Raw genomic sequence first — 16,340 nt, 5'->3', positions numbered from 1 at the left:
TATGTTAAACGTATTTTTCACATGAGTTAGGATGTGAAAGATGAATCCAAACAAAAAGGGAAAAGACATTAATTCTCTCTCTGCTGCATTTGACAATGCTGCCCAACCTTCCAAAGTACATTTCTCTTTTTTTGGTGTCAACTTACCTATATTAAAAGCCTTTTTTGATGTCTGTGTGTGCCATCATTTTCAAAGGCAGCAGACAAGTGGAAAAGAAATTAGGACTGAGAAAAATAAAGAGATCTGGTAATGATGACAACTCATGGTATATGATTATAATAGAATACGATGGGAAAATAAGAAACTATAGAGTTTCAGAGACCTGGAAAACTTGTTTGAACAGATGCAAAGTAAAATCACCAGGACAACACTGTACATAATACAATAACATTGGTGGGATTGCCTGTGATGCATTCATCTCTCTTCAATACTTTGATCCAAAACATTGATGACATATTGAAAATGCTATCTGCATCCAGAGAAAGAAATATGGACTCTGAATATAGATTAAGGCAGACTGTTTTCATTTCCACCCCAATGCTTGAATGAGAATTCAAAGAACATAGTAGATTTTTAAGAGTTAGGAAAGCGTGAGGCGCATTCATACTTGTGTATATAGTGGGTATATTCTCTTATTTATTTTAAATGAGTCCTTTTCCACTAGTTATTCCTCTGCATAGATCTATCTGTCATATCGACATTCAATAAATTCTAACAGTTCCTTATTAGCCCTAGGATACAAAATCCTACAGCTTAGGTTCTTCTCTATCTTTTCACACTTCATACGTTTTGCTCCCTTTCACTTACACTGACTCAGTGATAGTGATATCTACCATCCCTTGCTCACATTTCCATTTCCCAACCAAGTGCAAGTGCCTTTCTACTGATTGTCCCTTATGTCTGAAATATGCACCTTCTTTGTCCCTAAGTTTCAGCTTCAATTCCATCTTCTGCTAGAGATCTTTTCCAGGCTCCCTCAGCACTGATTGCTGCCAACATCATATAATTCAAACAACAGAGCTGCTGTCTGCACCATGACATGTGAAGTCATGGAGAGAAGGGGTTGAGAGAAGCTTCTCTTTGACATCCTAGGGCTTCCCAATGACTAGCAAGTCTCCTGCTATATTTCATATACATATGTGTGTGTGTGTGTGTGTGTGTGTGTATACACAACATATACATTGTGTATGGGTTTGTTTATGTGTACATGTTTGTGAAATTAATTAGGAGCAGATAATTATTGTGACCAATGGACATATTTGGAGATCGGCTTGGGTATTTAGAGAAAATATGAAGCTGTCTGTATTCAAATAATGGAATGTCAATGCACCCATAGTGGCTTACTAGCTTCAAACTTGTTGTACTTTCAATTTTGTTACATAAAAAAAATCTGGGCTAAAAATCTATAGACGAAGACAGGTTATTTTTGACCAAAGCAATAAACCCTGAATATACTCTGAATATCATAGGGTGGATTCCAAGAAGCATCAAAGATGATTATTAGCAGCGACCAGATTAATTCCAAGAGACCCCGCTTTGGTAGAAATAAGAAACAGGCGGCCCCTGAAATTTAATAAGAAAAAAGTGACTAGTCTCGTAAAAGATTATGCTTATAAAGTTAATAAATATGCTATGAAACAGTGTCTTTATGAGGCAGAAAATACTTATGTTCATTCCCCTGTTGTCCAGAGAGAAACATATAGTCAAATAACCTAAGGTAGTCTGAATATGTCAGGTAAAAACAACACTTCAAAATATAAAAGAAAAGATACACTAACATTTAATCAGTACTCTCTTATTAACATATTTTAAAATTTATTTAATAAGTTTTTACTTTCTTCTAACATCTCAATTACTAATGAAAGGAGGAGGAAAAAATTAAAACAGAAACAGAAAACTCTTGTAACATATTTGCTTACAAAGAAAATTTCCCTACAAGTCAAATAAAAAAAAAAGTAAAACAACATAACTGAATCAAAGGATTGTACAATTCAGTCATTGTTTAAAATGCCCTTTCCTATCCCATGTTTTAAAAAGCATGAATTTCTCATGGAATTCAAGAGTGTCTCGCTCGATGAAATTACAGATTTAGTAGCAAAACCATAATCCACGTTTTTACATATTTTCCAATATTTGTCATTTTTCTTTTTATTATTATCTCTGCCAATCCAAGAGGTAGAGGAGAAACTTGCAATTGTTTATTTTGCATTTCTTTCGCTATTATTGAGGTAAATATTTGTACGATCTGGATTTATTCACTTGAGAACTGTAGGTTCAAATTCTTTTTCCATTTAGCTACAACAGTAAAAAATTTTTTTTCTTAAAAATCTTGGAAAGAGCAAATAATTAGTTCATTGTTTTTGGAATCAGGAAGACCTGAATGGGGCCTCAGGCAATTCTTAGCTATGTTACCCATACTTCTCTGTTTGCCTCATTTTCCTAAACTGTAAAATGCATTAGAAAAAGAAATGGCAAATCCCTGCTCTATCTTTGTCAATAAAACCCCAAATCTAGTCACTAAAGGCCAGACAGGGCTGAAACAACAACATATAATGTCATTAAAAAAAAAAAAAAACTTTTTCTATAAAAAAGATTCCTAATTACTTGCTTCCCTTCTAATTGTAGTTTCATTGGTTTTGTTTATGAAAAAATTAATTTTACACAATTATTCAAGGTATTCGTTGATAATTCTTGATAAGCTTCACTGCATCAGTAGGTTGAAAGTAATTTTTCCCTTCATAATTTAATTTTGTCATCATATGACCTTTCATATTTAGCTTACATGTTTATTTGGAATTTATCTTGATAGTATCTTAATTTCTGCCATACTCCTGTGAAGTTTTTTCAGCATTTTTTATTCAATAGAAAGTCCAGCAGGCAGGATTCATTACTTCTCTCTCTTAGAAAAAAACCTGTATCTACCTAACTGAGCCACTGTTCTAAGCGGACAGATTGTTCTAAGCTTAGAAAAAACAGAGTTCAAACTCTGCCCCTGATACTTACAAGTTAAGTGTCTCCTAATCTCCTAATCTCTCTCAGGCTGTAATAAATTTAACATTAGAATTAAATGAGATTATACCTATAAGCATTCTGCAAACCTATGGAGAAGCACAATACAGGTGCCAAGTTTTATTATTTCTATCACTATCTACTATCCACCTTCTATTTCTTAACTAAAACAAAGTCTATCTCAGGATTACCACATTTTGGACTAGTTAGAACTAATGCTGCTAAAATGTCATCGCTTCCCATTCTTTTTTTTCTTTCATTAAAATCCACTGAGACACTTGACCTTATCTCTAAATGAATTTCATTATTGTTATTTTCTAGATCTATAAAATAGCTCTTTTATGAGGTTAGTCAATAGAGCAGTGAATAAATAAATATAGGTGATATCAGTTTTATTATTTGAATAATTTACTTCTTCAATTACATTTAATTACACCTTTGTCATTATTAATGAATGTCTTGTTCTGTGATCATGAAGATCTTGAGCTTGTAGTGTTTGTAGTCATTTTGAATGAAGCTGTTTTTCAGCTACCTAGTTAACAGATACAATGTTAACAAATACAAATACCAGGGGTATGTGAAATTATTTTATGTCCTGCTATGTCATGGAAACCATTTCACTAAGGAAACCATAATGTCACCTGCAAAACACATTGGTTTTATTATTTTTCCCAGGTAATTTTCTCAATTTCTTTTCCTTCCCTTTCTCATTCCTGTAATTAATATTCCTTGCACTAGATCAAATAGCAAAAAAGCATGAAAATACTTGACTTATTTTTTATTTAAAGGATTGCTACTTTATTTTTACTACAAATAACAATGACTCAGATTTTAGAGAACTACACTCAAAAAATTAAGGAAACAACCATTTCTTCTTATGTCTTTGAAGGCTTGTTTGTTAACAAAAATAGACATTTTAAGGGGAAATGGTGGAAAGTATTGACAGGATATAATGTTAGCACAGTTGACTGATGTTAACATGACAGTGTCTAGAACTGATTGAAATCCATGAAAATAGAACAATAATGAGGCAATACTCCTTGATATTTTCTTGGGCTTTTTTCTTATAGGTTTTTTACTTTTTTACTTATCTTTATCTTTATCTTTTTTACTTTTAGGTTTTTCACTAATTTTAAAGTTATTGCTCCTTGTACTATTTTTCAAGTCAGTTTTTCCAACAAGATATTTCATGTTTTCTTAAACCATAAGCTTTCACTTATGCAATTCTAACTATTAAGGAATGACTTTCTTGGACAAAGTTCTGAATCGGCTCTTTTGCTGGCAGCAAAAAAGACAAAAACAAAAATTGGAAAATTATGGAAAAAAAATTGCTGGATGGCTGAACAGAACTCCAAGCAGCTAACTACTATATGTGGGTTGACTGAAAATTGTTCAAGAAATGCACACTAAGTATCAGATAAAATCATTAATAAAAACATTTTAGGAAAAAAACATGAACATAACAGAAAAAATGGTCTCTCTGCATGGATAAACTGCAACCTAGATGAGAAAGGAAATGAAAAATTACCCACCTCACATTGGTTTCATCATTAAACTCGTTGGCCCAATTTTTTCTTGACTGTGCACTTGTAGAACCATCCAAACGATAATAATATTTCAAAACTATTTTCCTTTACCTACATATTGAAATGAGACTATTTACACTGCAGTCAAAAACATCCAATATACTAGAATAATTATTAAGATATCTTGGACATGCACACAAAATCAAGTTTCATTAAATATTTATTCTTCCTTAAAAACCGTATTTCAAATCTGAAATTTATTCAAATAAATGTTACATAGCCAAAATGCCTAGAAAAACAGATTCTCCAAATACATCTTGGAACTTTTTCAATTATATATTTAATTGATGGCCATTTAGCTGCTATTTAAATATGAATTCCCTTAACACTCGACCTTTCTTTCAGATTTTTTTTTAGCTCAAAAACCTAAAAGTTTTGCACTTTGGTAGAACACTGAATTAATTTAGAATTAATTAGGTAGTTATCTTTTTTTAAAAACTGTACTGACTTGTCTTATCATAAGCAAAAAGACTTTCCCAACTATTTCCCACACTATTTGTTTGAAAAACATGTTTTCTGTGTTCATACAGTTTGTCTTGGTAGGTACATTCCTAAGGTACTTCACATTACCAGCTGATATTCTCAATTCTCCATTCTTGTTGCTTGTTCAATATGTAGAAATACTAGTAATTTAAAGTGGCTTATTTTGTGCCCTGCAATTTTTCTAGGATTATTCATTATTTCAAAATTTTAATTTGATTCTGGGAGATTCTTCAAGTATACCATCATATGATCTGCAGAGTGGGTTGATTTTCTTCTCTTACAGCCTATTTTAACCCCTTTCATTTTATTCTAGTCTTCTTATAATGGTATTTCTAGGAAAATAGTGAATAATAGTGGTTGTTAGGAGTATCTTTGCTTCACCCTTTATCTCAACAAGAAGGCTTCAAGCTTATCTTCTCTACAGATGTTTGTCAAACATTTTAGTTGCATACTGATCATTTTAAGGAAAGCTCCATTTCTTCCTATGCCTTCTAATCTTTCTGCATGTGTTGAGATAATATGGTTTCTATGCCCCCTTTTTTAGTATTTCAATTAAATGAACTTTAGGGACATCCAATTTCAAATATCAAATTTGAAGCCAATTCTATTTAGTTTTTTTTATTATGGACTTTTCTCAAATTGAATACATGATATTAACTAAAATTTTGATCAAAAATGAATATTTAATAGATAATTTTACTAATCTGACAAAAAAGTGGCATACTGCTGCTTAGATTCATTTTTCTTTCTATTTATTTAATGAATCTGAGCTTTAGCAAAACACCATGCTGCTTAAGTGCTGTGGAGAACTTTAAAATATATATAAAACATGATGTTTATGTGTGATGGTTCTTTAGACTTTTTTTTTTAAAAAAGAGAATCAATGTTTAGCTAATTTTAAAAGAAATTACTTCCTAAAAGAAAAGGGAAAAAAATCTTTTCTATTTTCTGATCAAGAAAGACTTGCATCCAAAATATTCCTCCGAGATATATTTGAGACAGGAAACCCTTACCAAAATGAGCTTTCTTTAGAAGACGGAAGTATAAAAAATTAAATGTAAACTTAAAATACTCTTGTAGAAGGATATGAAAGTCATACTCAGAAGAAAATTTAGTTTTCCAAGTAATGTAGCATATTACTCACACTTTATCTCCAAGTTCCTCTGCAATTTTAAGAACTTCAAAAAGAAGTATCATTTTCCCAGAATATTCCAAAATTTTAACATCAGAATCTGAAATAAAATCTTTACATCAGTCTGGAGAACTGCCTAGATTCGAAAAGTATATTGGTCTTCCTAAGAAACAAGAAAACAAAATAAATATCGTTATGCTTTAATCTGAAAAGTAAAAGAATATTTGGAATTTATAGAAATCATTTTTAATCCATGGAATAATATTAGGTTTACAATTTCAATAAAGTTTATTCATCTGTTAATTATTCTAAATTTTTGTGATTCAGTGGATATTGCTTATGGGCTTATACTTTTTCACTTTCTTTTCCACTTACTACTATCTGTATGCCTAAACTTTAATGAAATCTTATACCTGGATTCCACATATACTTTCAAAATTACCTGAAAAGTATTAATAGTAATAACAATGTTAAAAGAATATGGCCTTGGAGCTCAACTAAAGAATATTCCCTCTTCATGAGAAGAGTAAAGTCCTGAGACTGTTAAGTCATGCAAACTCTGGAACAGAACTTACTACACAGAACTGAAAATAGTTATTTGTCTTCTTAGAAAATTAAGGATATTCCCTAATCGGTGTGGTGTCTTGACTTGTCAATTAGTTGTAAGTAAACTAGAATTGCAAAATCATTAACCTCATTTTGTCTCCCAGAATCACTGACGTCCAGTGATAAGACAAATATTGATTCTGTGGGATGCACTGAATGTTCCTGCATCTGTATGAATATTTCTTAATTACAGTCCAAATCAGTCCAAATTCCTCTTTTCTTTTTCTGCTGTTTCACACCATTAAATGAGGGATACTAAAGTCTTCCATCATTCCTGGGTTACTAGTGTATGTCTCTTCATAGCTCAAATAGTATTTTCATAATAAACTTTGGTACCAAGCCATTTGGACCAATTCAATTTGTTTGCTGCCTTTTGTTCCATTCATTATAATGTAGTTTCCTTTGTTTTTTGCCTTGTCAAATAGCATGACTGTAACTCCTATTAGAGAGAGAGAGAGAGAGAAAGAAAGAGAGAGAGAGAGAGAGAGAGAGAGAGAGAGAGAGAGAGAGAGAAGAAAAAGAGAGACAGAAATAGAGAGAGAAAGAGAGAAAATCAAAAAAGGTTTTTAAAAAATCAAGAAAAGTAAAGAAAAATAAGGAAAAAAATCAACAGCTTAAGGAAAAAGATTGAACTGGCCACACAAAGGTGAGAATTTGCTAAAGAAAACAATTATTTTAAAAGCAGAATTGGCCAAAAGCAAAAGGAGGTCTGTTCTGCTGCTCAGCCACACACGCCAGGGTAGCCGCTCTTCCCAGAGCAATCACACTCCTGTAAAGGGGTCACTCTTTGCAGCGTGGCAGGACGGCCAGTGTCTGTCTGTCCCTTATCTGTAGCGGAACCTGAGAATCCCCTTGCTCTGAAGGCAGATGCCAAGGGCTTTTTTTTTTTTGTTTGTTTGTTTGGTTTTGTTTTTTAATGAGCAAAAAGAGCAAAACGAGCTCTAAATATAAAAAGGGAATGATACTGAAAGAGAACAAATTTCCCACCCTATGGAGACCAATTGCAAACAATCTCCAGAAAAAAAACCCAAAATGGGGATACAACCTGGTCCCCACCACACAAGGCTCTTCTAAAAGAACTTATAAAAGATCTTAAAAGAGAACTAGAAGAAAAATGGGGAAAGGAAAGAGAAGCTCTACAGGAGAGTATGAAAAAGGCATACTACTCATTAAAAGAAAGATTTGAAAAAGAAAATACCTCCCTGAAATGTGAAATGGAAAAGGTAAAGAATTCCCAGGAAACTAGGATTTATGATTTGGAAAAAGATAATAACTAGTAAAAAAATTTGTGAAATGGAAAAAATCGATAGATCAAAATACTCATTTAAAAACCTCAATTGGACATATACAAAAAGAAGTAACAAAAGGTCATGAAGAAAATAACTCATTAAAAATCACAACTAAGCAAATGGAAATGAATGATTCATTGAGACATCAAGAATCAGTCAAACGAAACCAAAAACATGAAAAATAAAAGGAAAAAATGTTATATATCTACTTGCAAAAACAACAGACCTGGAAAATAAATCTAGGAACAATAATCTAAGAATTATTGGGCTTCCTGAAAATCCTGATGAAAAAAAGGGACTCGACACTACTTTTCAGGAAATCATACAAGAAAATGCCCAGATGTGATAGAGTCAGAAGAATACCTTTTGAAAGAGACCTCAAAACAAAACCTCCAAGGAATATGGAGGCAAATTTTAGAACTATCAGACTAAGGGAAAAATATTACAAGCAGCCAGCAAAAAAACAATTCAAATACCAAGGAATCCCAATCAGATCACTCAGGATCCAGCAGCTTCCACACTAAAGGATCAAAGGGCCTAGAATCTGATATTCCAAAAGGGAAAAGAACTTGGAATGCAGCCAAGAATAAACTACCCCGCTAAGCTGAGCATTCTCTTCAAGGGAAGAAGATGGACATTCAATGAAACAGGTGAATTCCCTTTTTTCCTTATGAAAAACTCAGAGCTAAACAAAAACTTTGACCTACAAATAAATATAGGTCAAGAGAAGCATAAAAAGATAAAAAAGAACTCCTCAAAACTGTATTTAAGTTACTGGCAAACATAAAAAGAGCATGTATAATTTGATTTCACTGTTACAATATTTGAAGTGGAAAGGGGATTGTATCAGAAAAAAGGGGAAATTACAACTCGTGAAAAGGCAAGGGAAACCTATCATATCTGAGGGAATTAAGGGACGAGGAGGAACATTGTGTGAATCTTACTCTCATCAGATTTGGCTGAAAGAGAAAATATTAGATCTATTTGATTTACAGAGATACTTCTCTTACCTCATTAAAAAGTGAGAGAGAAAAAGGCTTAAAGGACTAAATAGAAGGAAATACAGAAATAATAAGGGAAAGGTCTAAGAAAGAGCGGAGGTATTTAAGGGGAAGGGAGGGATTCTAAAGAGGCAGAGCTGCATCAATTAGATGGTACCCATAACTTTAATACTGGGCAGGGGGGGGGGTAAAGAGGTAAGGAAAGGGGAAAGACACAATTAGTAGTTTTAACTATAAATGTGAAAGGAATGAATTCTTCCATAAAGCAGAAGCGGATAGCAGACTAGATGAAAAGTCAGAATCCTACAATATGTTGTTTACCGGAAACACATTTAAAGCAGGGTGATACATACAGAGTAAAGGTAAAAGGCTGGAGCAGAATCTATTATGCTTCAGGTGAAGTAAAAAAAGCAGGAGTAGCCATCCTCATCTCAGATCAAAGCAAAGCAAAAGTTGATCTAATTAAAAGACATAAGGAAGGAAACTATCTTCCTACAGGATATCATGGACCATAAAGCAATATCCACACTAAACATATATGCACCAAGTGGTATAGTCGCTAACTTCCTAAAGGAGAAGTTGAGAGAGTTGCAAGAAGAAATAGACAACAAAACTATAATAATGGGAGATCAGAGCCTTGCACTCTCAGAATTAAATAAATCAAACTATAAAACAAATAAGAAAGAAGTTACAGAGGTCAACAGAATATTAGAAAAGTTAGGTATGGTAGATCTTTGCAGAAAACTGAATGGAGACGGAAAGGCGTACACTTCCTCCTCAGCAATTCATGAAACCTATGCAAAAACTGACCATATATTAGCACATAAAGACCTCAAAATTAAATGCAGAAAGGCAGAAATAGTAAATGCATTCTATTCACATTATGATGCAATAAAAACGACATTCAACAAAAAGCTAGGGGTAAATAGACCAAAAAGTAATTGGAAACTAAACAATCTCATCCTAAAGAATGAATTGGTGAAAGAGCAAATCAAAGACACAATAATTTCACCCAAGAGAATGACAACATTGTGACAACATACCAAAATTTGTGGGATGCAGCCAAAACACTTATTAGGGGAAATTTTATATCTCTAGAGGCTTACTTGAATGGAGAAAGAGAAGATCAACAAATTGGGCTTGCAATTTATTAAGCTAGAAAAATTAAAACATGTCAAATATTAAACTTGAAATTTTAAAATTTATTAAAATGAGAAATAACATTGAAAGTAAAGTAAAAAAAAACCAACTACTGAATTAATAAATAAAACTATGAGCTGGTTTCATAAAAATCCAAGAAAGTAGATAACTCTTTGGTCAATCTGATTAGACAAAGGAAAGAGCAAAATCAAATTGTTAATTTTAAAAGTGAAAAGGGAGAATTTTTCACCAACAATGAGGAAATTAGGGCAATAAGTAGAAATTACTTTGCCCAACTCTGTGCCAACAAATTTGAATGAGTAGCTTCAAAAATATAGGGTTCCCAAATTAACAAAGGAGGAAGTAAATTGCTTAAATAGCCCCAATTTCAGAAAAAGAAATAGAACAAGCTATTAAACAACTCCCTAAGAAAAAGTCCCCAGGATCAGATGGATCTGCATGTGAATTCTACCCAACATTTAAAGAACAATGAACTTCAATGCTATATAAACTATTTGAAAAAAGAGGGAATGAAGGACTCCTTACAAATTCCTTTTCTGACACAGACACAATGCTGATACCTAAACCAGGTAGGTTAAAAACAAAGGAAGAAATTTACAGACCAATCTCCCTAATGAATATTGATGCTAAAATCTTAAATAAAATGTTAGTACAAAGATTACAGAAAATCATCTGTAGGATAATACACTATGACCAAGTAGGATTTATACCAGGAATGTAGGAGCTGGGTCAATATTAGGTAAACTATTAGTATAATTGACTACATCAATACCAAATGAACAAAAAACATGATCATCTCAACAGATGCAGAAAAAATATTTGATAAAATCCAACATCCATTCCTATTAAAAGCACTTGAGAGAATAGAAATTAATGAGCTTTTCCTTAAAATAGTCAGTAGCATCTATTTAAAACCATCAGCAAGCATCATATGTAATGGGTATAAACTGGAACTATTCCCAATAAGAACAAGAATGAAACAAAGTTGCCCACTATTACCATTACTATTCAACATTGTATTAGAAAAGCGAGCTTCAGCAATAAGAGTTGAGAAAGTGATTGAAGCAATTAGAGTAGGTAATGAGAAATCCAAATTATCACTCTTTGCAGATGATATGATGATATAATTAGAGAACCCCAGAGATTTTACTAAAAAGCTATTAGATTGGTTCACAACTTGAGCAAAGTTGCAGGGTACAAAATAAACCCACATAAGTCATCAGCATTCTTATACATCACCAACAAAATCCAACAGCTAGAGATACCAAGAGAAATTCCATTTAGGATAACTGCTGCTAGTATACAATATTTGGGAATCTCGCTGCCAAAGCAAAGTCTGGTATTCTATCAGCAAAAGTCCCAAACACTTTCCCCACAAAGAAAGTCAGATCTAACCAATTGGAAAAATTTAAGTGCTCTTGGATAGGTCCAGAAAATATAATAAAGATGACAATACTACTTAAACTAATCTCTTTAGTGCTATACCAATCAGACTCCCCAAAAACTACAATCAGACTCCCCAAAAACTATTTTAACGACCTAGAAAAAATAACAAAATTCATCTGGAAGAGTAAGAGAGCACAACTTTCAAGGGAACTAATGAAAAAAAAATCAAATGAAGATGGCCTAGTGTTGGAATCCTTACCAAGTACTAATTTAGCATGGTACTTAACAAATCCTCTAGCTCACTAATGTATTTAAGTACTCTTTGGAGTTCCACAGGTTTGGGAGATTGCAGGGTTTAGTATAAGATATCCGAATTCACACCTCCCTTAATCCCTGCCTCCAGAAGGAGGAGTCAGCCTTTGGGAGATCACATATAAAGAGGCTCTTAGAGCTTCAAGTTAGTTGGGAACATACCAAGGGTCAGGGAGGAGCCCTCTGGGAGGAAGCCCACAAGCCCTCTCTCGGAGGAAGACAGATTCATTGCAACTTTCACCTTGGTGCTGGCTGGAGGCTGAAGAAAGCAGAGGCAGAAGCAAAGGAAAAAAGCTGCAAGAGCTCTTAGAACCAAGGAGAGAGAGAGGCCTCTAAGAAAAACTAACCGGCCTATATTGGAGACAATAAAAAATTAGAACTTTTAGCACCTGGCTGCATTTGGGGGATTATTACTTTCAACGGGAACTAAGGCTGCCTCCAGAAAATCTCCCCAAGAAACCTGCTCGCTCCCAGAGAGAACCATTATATTATTATTTTAAAGAAGAAAAACACCACAGCCGAGCTGTACCAGATCTAAAACGATATAAAGCAGCCATTTTGGTATTGATTAAGAAATAGATTAGTTGATCAGTGGAACAGGTTAGGTTCAAAGGACAAAACAGTCAATAACTTTAATAATCTAGTGTTTGACAAATCCAAAGACCTCAGCTTTGGGGATAAGAACTCACCGTTTGACAAAAATTGCTTGGAAAATTGCAAATCAGTATGGCAGAAACTAGGCATGGACCCACATTCATCACCGTACACCAAGACAAGGTCAAAATGGGTTCATGATTTAGGCATAAAGAAGGAGATTATAAGTAAATTAGAAAATCATAGATTAGTTTACTTCTCAGACCTGTCTGTGGAGGAGGAAGGAATTTGTGACCAAAGAAGATCTAAAGATAATTATTGATCATAAAATAGAAAATTTTGATTACATCAAATTAAAAAAATTTTGTACAACAAAATTAATGCAGACAAGGTTAAAAGGGAAGCAATGAACTGAGAAAACATTTTTTACAATCAGAGGTTCTGATAAAGGCCTCATTTCCAAGATTTATAGAGAATTGACTCTAATGTACAATAAATCAAGCCATTCTCCAGTTGATAAATGGTCAAAGGAGATGAACAGACAATTTTCCGATGAAGAAATAGAAACTATTTTTAGCCACTACAAAGAGGCTGCCACAAACATTTTGACACCTGTGGGTTCCTTTCCATTCTTTAAGACCTCTTTGGCGTATAAGCCCAATAGTAACACTGCTGAAACAAAGGGTATGCACAGTTTGGTAATTTTTTGAGCATAGTTCCAAATTGATCTCCAGAATGGTTGGATGCATTCACAATTCCACCAACATTGTATCAGTGTCCCAGTTTTCCCACATCCCCTTAATTTGCATTTCTCTGATTCATAATGATTTGGAGCCTCTTCAGCATTACGCATATATCTTGTAAATAAAAAGCTAAAATAAAAAATTTTTAAAAAGAAAAGAAATATTTTTGTTTTATACATTAGTTAATGTGAAAGACAACGCAGAAATTAATTTTTGTTGCCACACCTATCAATGTCATGTATAAATTAATATTATATCCTCTACTCTTTTATTCATGGGCCAAAAGAGATGCAGTTATATCTGTAAAACTCTGTCAATTTTCTTCCCATGTTTATTATCCAGGATAAATTCAATATATATAAGTTACTCTTAGAAGGGCTTATTGAAATAAGGTGAAAAACAACTTCATCCTATCTGCAGCATTTGTGGTCATATTTTTGAGCCCCTGTTTTTAATACTAATAAAGTTCATAAGTATTTTTTTCAAACATGTTGATATTATTCCCTTTTTCAGATATTCTGAAAAATCAGTCCTTTGCTATCATTAAATTCTGTCACTAACTACTAAAGGTATTCAAATGATAACTTTTAGAGAAAATAATTCTGTCTTAAAATTAAAGATCAGTTTACCTACCCAAATCTAAAAGGAAGATTTAAACTATAATTCGGTGCAATGAGCAATTAATGTAACACTATATAGGACTTTAAAATTTATCAACAATAAAGCTATTGCTTTATCCATCAATAAGCTAATCTAACTCTATATAAGGAGCTGACATACAGCTATTAATATTTTTGGATCCCTCGCTAAATGTACAAAAACTTACTTCTACATTAGACTCACTTTCTGCTTGTCTTAGAGTCAGAGATGAATCTTTATTTCCTTCACCACCACCAGCACCACCTCTGGATCCTGAATTCCATTCTTTAATTACTTCTGGTTCTCCATCACTTTCACTTGAACTAGTAGTTTTTTTCCTTTGTTCTTTTTTTTTCCTAGGAAAGATTATGAAGTAAAAAAAAAATTAAATCTTCAGCACTAATTATAATAAAGCCACCCCCCCCAAAAAAATTACAGAAATATTTCTTTCCTTCCTTCCACATTTAAATGTTGGGTTTTCCTGATGATTTATTTAAAAAAAAGTTTTGCTAATTTAGCAATATATCATCACAAATAAGTAATGCTGAATCTTTTAAAAAATAAATATTTAAATGTAAAATAGGTCTTTTCCCGATAAAATAATGGTATGTTTTTATTCAAAAAGTATTTATTTCGGGAAAATGTTTAAGTTTTAGTTTTGTAAAGGACTTAAATATGAACTTTAACATTTTATAGATTTAAAACAAAATAAATTGAAAAATGATTGTTAGTTTTTAAAATACTGTCAAATTGTTATTCTAAAGTTCTCTGACTTTAACTGTCAATGTCTGAAATCACATGAATACAAAGATACTAGGAAAAAAAGAAACATTCAAAAAACTTTCAATTTCTAAGTGCAAATTTTATGATATGTATGTGGATGAAAATCTTTGCAAATGTATACATCTATATGCATATATGTATATAAATATATGTTACTATTTTTAAAAGTCAGAAATAAAGAAAATACACACACACACACACACACACACACACACATATATATATGAAAAAGAATTCATTTACTTAGGACAATCATCTGAACTCAAATTAATGGAGGTTTCATCTGAATCTGATGATATGTACACAGATATCCTTTCTTCATCAAAATAGTCCTGAAAGGGGGAAAAATTAATTTTGCTAAGCATTACCATTTATAGAAAAGTACAAAGAATATTTTGGGGGAGGACTTATTTATTTTTTTATGTAATACTATAAAATAAAATATGTATGGAATCAGAAAAGTACTCCATCTATAGAAGAAGAGTCAAAAAATCCTTTGAGATCAGGTAATTTGATCTCAGGCATTTGAAAAATTATCCTAATGTTAAATGGCAGCGGCAAGATTTGAAAAAACAGGATATCAAGCAACTATGCTTTCTTCAGTGTATGATCCTGTTCAATTAACTAATGTCCATGAATGTTGGAAGCCTTATAAAGTGTTAACGGAGACAATGATTATCTAGTTTAGCATGGTTCAGGATGACTGATCTGATCTTACAAGGAGATGTTATGGGCCAGAACTTGAAACAAGGTACTAAGTGGAACTGAAGGAAACAATGCTTGTGTTCCGCCTTTAGAGAGCTATTCATATAAGCAAGAAGCTCTTAGGGCCAGAGAGCACTCTGGGACGGACACAGAGCACTCTGGGAGGAAGCCCACAAGCCCACTCTCAGAGGTAGAGTCAGATTCATTCCAACTTTCCCCTTGGTGCTGGCTGGAGACATTTGGAAGAAGAGAAGCCGAAGCTGCCAGAGGCAAAAGATTAGGGGCAAGAGCTCTTGGACCCAAGGAGAAATAGGCTTCTGAGAAAGCTAACCGGGCCCCAGGGAGAAGATTCAGAAACCAGGATTTGAACGTTTAACACCTGGCTATATTTGGAGTGATTATTACTCTGAGAACCATTATATTTTAAAGAAGAGAACACCACAAATGAACTTCAATTTTTCTCATCTGTTAAGATGGGGGCAATCATTGACACCAATGTCATAGAAGTAGTGTAAGTTGAAATAGTTTTGATTTAAGTGGGGTGAAATATGTGTCTTTATGAAAAATAAGTTGATATATAAATATTAAAAACTGCATAAATAATGACACTGCATTAACTGTACTTATTCATGTTTTCTAAAAGTCAGAGGACATTTTTTGCTATCTTTGAAAATTCTGTGTAAATGCAATTAATCGTTTTTAATATGAACAACCTGTTCTGGTTCTAATGGAGGAAATATATATAAATTCCAGAATTTTTAAGTTGACTAGAAACCTGTGTCCTTCTCTACATGTGCCTCAGTACCACTGAAATCTAGGTTTGAGCCTACTATTTTATTGTCAGATGATAAATGTGCCTATAATCGCAGGAGCTATTGGTTTTAGCTACAATTCCACACCATCTTAGCTTT

At 32.9% G+C, this 16,340-nt stretch overlaps 1 protein-coding gene across 1 annotated transcript in view; it reads right to left on the bottom strand.

Annotated features, from left to right (window-relative positions):
- Nucleotides 1-16,340, bottom strand: part of LOC127542761 (transcriptional regulator ATRX-like) — a 167,851-nt gene that overhangs the window by 82,881 nt on the left and 68,630 nt on the right. The window contains 1 exon segment of the mRNA XM_051968551.1: nucleotides 6,223-6,342. Within this exon segment, the coding sequence (XP_051824511.1) occupies nucleotides 6,223-6,342 (120 nt within the window).

Source organism: Antechinus flavipes, chromosome X (assembly GCF_016432865.1).
Source record: "Antechinus flavipes isolate AdamAnt ecotype Samford, QLD, Australia chromosome X, AdamAnt_v2, whole genome shotgun sequence".
Classification (NCBI taxonomy): domain Eukaryota; kingdom Metazoa; phylum Chordata; class Mammalia; order Dasyuromorphia; family Dasyuridae; genus Antechinus; species Antechinus flavipes.
The sequence above is the reverse complement of the archived record's forward strand: the minus strand, read 5'-3'. Positions and strand labels throughout refer to the sequence as shown.